We start from the raw sequence: 5,308 nt of genomic DNA on the forward strand, positions 1-5,308 counted from the left end.
TTTTAATTAGGTTCTTAGAAATTTAGAACACTAAATTATGAGAATAAATTCCATTTGTCAGAGCAAAAATGTATCTCAGCCTGGGAGCTGAGAAACAGCTTTGACATTTGCTAAAATCTGTGAGTCCCCTGCTTTCTGGTCCACCTTGTGCTGCTCTGAAATGTGGTATCTCAGTGTCAAAGATTTCTCCTTCCTGGTGTCTGGGTTTTTGCAGCTGCTGTTGCTTGAAGTAAGCATCAGTGAGGTGTTTGGGGATTTTCACTTTGCTGATACCAATTTTTGTAGAGATGGCAATGACAAATTTCTGGTGTGTTCTTTGTAAAGGAACACAAGGCTAAGAGACCCAGTCACAAGTAGCAAGCCACTGGCCAACTGCTTCAGGAAGATCACACACTTGCCTCTGTGATGCCTGCTGAGGATGATCAGGATGGTGCCGAGAGTGATGCTAGCTCGAAGTTTCCTCACATGCTGACTGGAGGGTTTCTTGCCATGGCTCAATGGCTTTTGGGGCACATCTTCAGTAGGGTACTATCTAGGCATTTTTCGAGGCTTAACCACCCGGCTACCTCCTTTCTTGTCACCACCAACTGGTTTTGTGATCATAGCAAGAACTTTCTCCTTCTTTATCTTCTCAGCCTTTGATTTAACAGCTGTGTACTTTTTCTTGTACAAAGCCTTTCTAAACTACATAGCAGATTGGGAGTATCTACCAATTCCTCTAACCAAAACAGGATTTCGGCTGCAGTGGGGCTGCCCCTTCTTGGACTTTTTTGTCTTCACCTTACCCTTTTTACCAGTGCCACTGGCTTTAGGTTCCTTCTCTTTAGTGTCTGGCTTCTCGGTTTTTTCACCTGCCATCTTGCAAGATGAGAAAGAATGGCAAGATTCTTAATCTTGCTTTGGTATGCTTTCAGTCATACCTTTCACTTTGTAAGTCAGTGCACACAGTGAGTAAGTTGTGGCTTTTGGTGGAATGAAATGAGAAAACTAACTCAGTGAATAGGCACCTGTAACATTTGTTGCCAGTCCATATAGGGAATAATGAGACCTGAAGAAAACTTTTTTGGTATCCTAATGGAGTGACAAGTAATAACATTGTGCATGAATAATCTGTAAGAATAAACTGTTCGGTATCAACAGAGAAGGGTAATTCCTCATCCATTCTATTTTCTCTTAGATGATTTTTGAAACTTTGAGATGATGATACATGATGCTGCTGTAAAATTTTGGATAGTCTTTGTAGTAAATTGCAGATAACCCTATAGTCTAGGTTTTTCTATGTATTACTTGTTTCATTTGGAAAAGTAGTTAACAACCAAGTTTAGGTGACATAACTGCCTTTTTCCTTTCCCCTCTAGGAATTTTTAAGAGATATCTTCAACCTCCTCTTTTTGTTGCCCAGCCTGAAAGATCGACAACAGCCAAAGTGCAAATCACATTCTTCAAGAGCTGCTGCGTATGATTTATTAGTAGAGATGGTAAAGGGTTCTGTTGAGAACTACAGGCTAATACACAACTGGGTTATGGCACAACACATGCAGTGTAAGCATTCTTCCTTGATCTTTCTAAATTTTGAACATAGAAATGAGATTTTGGAGAGTATTATTTCTAAAGAAAGCCATTCTTGGTACAATTTAACATTATGAATTGCGATAGGCTAGAAAGGTAAACTGCAAAAAATCAAGTGTGAAAAAATACTTTTACGGCATTTTAAATACCTTAAAAATTTTTTTGTAAAGTAATTTAGTGCCAAGTAAAATGAAATTTTCACTACTGTTTGAATTTTCAGAGAATGAAATCATTTTAGCATGTATTCTTACCTGGTTTTAATTTTTTTTGTGTGTGTGTATAATGTTCTAAATAAAGAAGCTAACTAGTGGGTAATGATTGTTAATAAAAGCAAGATATATTAAGTTTAATAGTTTGTTGGGGGGGTATTTTTCTCTCCCTCTTTCTTCAGCAGCCCATGCACCATACAAGTGGGACTATTGGCCTCATGAAGATGTTCGTGCAGAGTGTAGATTTGTTGGTCTGACTAACCTTGGAGCTACTTGTTATTTGGCATCCACTATTCAGCAGCTTTACATGATACCAGAGGCAAGACAAGCTGTCTTCACTGCTAAGGTAGAATTTTCTTCACTTTGAAAATTGAAACTCTAGGGGTTGGGGAGATAGCTCAGTAGAATAATCACTTGCCTGGCAAGCTCACGGGCTTGAGTTCAATCCCTAGTACAACCAAACAAAAAAGAAAGAAAGAAAATTAAAACTCTAGTTGGGCATGGTGGTACACATCTGTAGTTCCAGCACACAGGAGGCTGAGGCAGGAGGATCACCTGGAGTTAAGGCCATCCTGGACTACATAGTGTTCAAGGGCAACCTCTACTGCATAATGAGAGCCAGTATCAAAACAAAAATAATAAAAACATGATGCACCTATCTGCATAATTTTACAAAGCCAGTGTAGTTTATGGAAGCATATTTTCAGTTGTCTTTGTAGCTAGTGATACCCATATGTTTTGGGTTTCTTCCTCATATGTGACATTTCAGCTATTAAATTATTAGGAATTAGTGGCAACTGAAAGAACATTGAAATGTGCTTATTTTTGTTGTTGTTGTTTGAGACAGGGTCTCACTGTGTAGTTCAGGCTGGCCTTGAACTCACTGTGCAGCTCAGGTTGGGCTCAAAATTTTGGTGAGCTACCTGCCTCAGCCTCCACAGTGCTAGGATTATTAGTGTGTGCCACCATGCCCAGCCAAGATGTGCTAATTTTTAAGTAGTTCTCATGTTTTTAGTTTAAAATGTACTTAGAACTATAGAATGGCAGGAGGTCTTTTTGAGACATTTTCGGATGCAGTTCAAGTTGGCTTTAAACTCACTATGTATCTCCATCGAGCCTAGAACTTGCAGCAGTCCTGTCTCAGTCTCCCATGTGCTGGGATTACAGGTATGTGTCACCATGCTCAGCTTCAATAGAAATGGAAATCTTACTTTAGAAGTTGATGCTTTTGATTAGAACTTTATTTTTATTGTTTACTTCTCTAATGTTCATGCAAATTTTAAAAGTACACTTATTCTACTTGTGATAAAACACAGTTTTAAACTTTCATAGGTATACAGTTCTGGGCTGGCCAAATAGCTCAGCAGATTAAAGTGCCTGCGAGCAGGGACAGGCCAGGGCTTCCATTCCAGGGCCTGCCTTGGCCGCCCCGCCCCTGGGGCATGCTGAGAGGCAATTGAGACTGGGTGTGGTGACTTGCACCTGTAATCCCAGCTCTTGGGAGGCTATAAATAGGCAGATCACTATGAGTCCCATCTAGTACTGAGACCCTGAACACCCTGTAGACCCTTCCCCTAAAATAAAAAAAAAAAAAAAAAAAAGTATACAGTTCTGTGATGACTTTAGAAGCATCAACTTCTAAAGGAAGATTTCCATTTCTATTGAAGCTGGGCATGGTGACACATAACCTGTAATCCCAGCACATGGGAGGCTGAGACAGGACTGCTGCAAGTTCTAGGTTCAACGGAGATACATAGTGAGTTCAAAGCCAACTTGAACTGCATCACAAAAAAGCATTAAGTAAAATCATACAGTACTAGTTTTTTTTTTTTTGTGACTAGTAGCGGTTTCTTTTCATTTATCATGGTTTCATAGTTTACCCATTTCATGACATGTCAGAGTTTTCTTCATTATACCTGAACAATAATTCAGTTTTTATATATGTGCATAGCATATTTTGCTTTTTCATCTATTGAAAGACGTTGGATTTTTTTTGTTGTTGTTGTTTTTGTTTTTGTTCCTCGAACGCCTTCACGGCACTTTTGGCCAGCAGGAGAGTTGTGAGGTTCGAACTCCAGCAACCTGAGGCTGACAGCTTTGTGGAAGCAGCCACTTAAAGGCCTGAGCTAGGGCCAGGCCCCCAAGACGTTGGATTTGATTCTGCTTTTTGTCTTTTATAAAGACTGTGAGAAGCTAGGGTACATAAATACCTGTTTGAGTGTCTGCTTCTTTGGGGAAATACTGAGAAGTGTTGGCCATATTCTGTGTTTAATTTTTTGGGGTGAGATGATAATATGTTTTTCCTAGCAGCTCCCCAATTTTATATGCCCGTTAGAACTGTACAATTTTTCCATATTCTTAGAAACATTTGCCATTTTCCATTTTTTTTTAGCAGTAGTAAAAACTTTGTAGTATATTTAAGAATTGATTGCACAGTATATACTTTTCTTGTTTTTGCTTGATATCAAAGAATTTGCTTTAGCCAACAAAAATGCTTCATTTTGTATAACATATATAAATGTATCCTGAATGTTTTTATGTAGACTTAGAAGTTTGCATATGTCAGATCTTTCGTATGTTGGAAAATGTCATTTTATGTGACTTTTGACAATCTCAAAGTATTAGGAATATACTGTAGTTATTTGTGCCACATTTGTTGATTTTCTTTCATTCCTCTGGTACCATCATAGAAATATTATAGTAACTATTTGCTGAACAGCTGTCAATTTAGTCATTATTTTGTGACATCAGTTCGATTATAGGCTCATATTTAAGCAACCAAATTACTTCATTCCCCATAAGATGGGCACAAATAACTGGTGTATACTCCTGGTGTATGAGACACCTATTGTTGCACAATTCTATCAGAGCTCAACATTATGACAGGTAGTAATTTTTAATGGTACTAATACCTTCTTCACTGATTTATTTCAATACTACAGTGAGAATAGAATAGATAGTAAGTCCTTGGAAATGTAAATGGATCTCTCATATAGAGCTGATACTCAGTACAGAGTCAATAGTGAATGAGGCTATATCTGACTGTCTAAATTTCAGTTACTGACATTTCGCTATTTAAATGGTTTTCAAAGAGGTTGGTTGGTATTAATCATTAGTGTTAAGGGTGTAAAAGTAAAAGTATAGATGTGATTACATGGTAATGAAAGACAGTTTATTGCACACTTTTGTGTGTTTTATTCTTGCCTTTTTTTTTTTTTTTTAAAGCAGAACCGGGGATTGAACTCAGGTCCTTGCGCTTGCCAGGGAAGCGCTTATTCCACTGAGCCATCTGCCCCGGCCTTGCCTTCTTTAAACCAGCATTGTATTGAGTTTTAATCTATATAGCAATGTTTTTAAGATCCCTCTACTGAATTCCTTGACATAATATTTATTATCATGAAAAAAGTATTCCAGCTTTTTAATGCTGTAATTGATAAAGATTAAAATGAGAGTATTTTCCTACTCTCAATATAAGAATGAAATAGGTTTAGTATTAAGCACATTGCAAAACTTTGTTTGCTAAAACATCC

At 37.8% G+C, this 5,308-nt stretch overlaps 1 protein-coding gene across 3 annotated transcripts in view; it reads left to right on the forward strand.

Moving 5' to 3' along the window:
- Positions 1–5,308, forward strand: part of Usp34 (ubiquitin specific peptidase 34) — a 266,917-nt gene that overhangs the window by 187,173 nt on the left and 74,436 nt on the right. For all 3 annotated transcript variants that reach the window (XM_004636176.3, XM_023720837.1, XM_023720838.1), the window contains 2 exons: positions 1,359–1,542; positions 1,964–2,124. In XM_004636176.3, coding sequence (XP_004636233.1) covers positions 1,359–1,542; positions 1,964–2,124 — 345 coding nt within the window. The remainder of the gene's footprint in view (positions 1–1,358; positions 1,543–1,963; positions 2,125–5,308) is intronic.

Source organism: Octodon degus, unplaced genomic scaffold (assembly GCF_000260255.1).
Source record: "Octodon degus isolate 3935 unplaced genomic scaffold, OctDeg1.0 scaffold00078, whole genome shotgun sequence".
NCBI classification, from domain to species: domain Eukaryota; kingdom Metazoa; phylum Chordata; class Mammalia; order Rodentia; family Octodontidae; genus Octodon; species Octodon degus.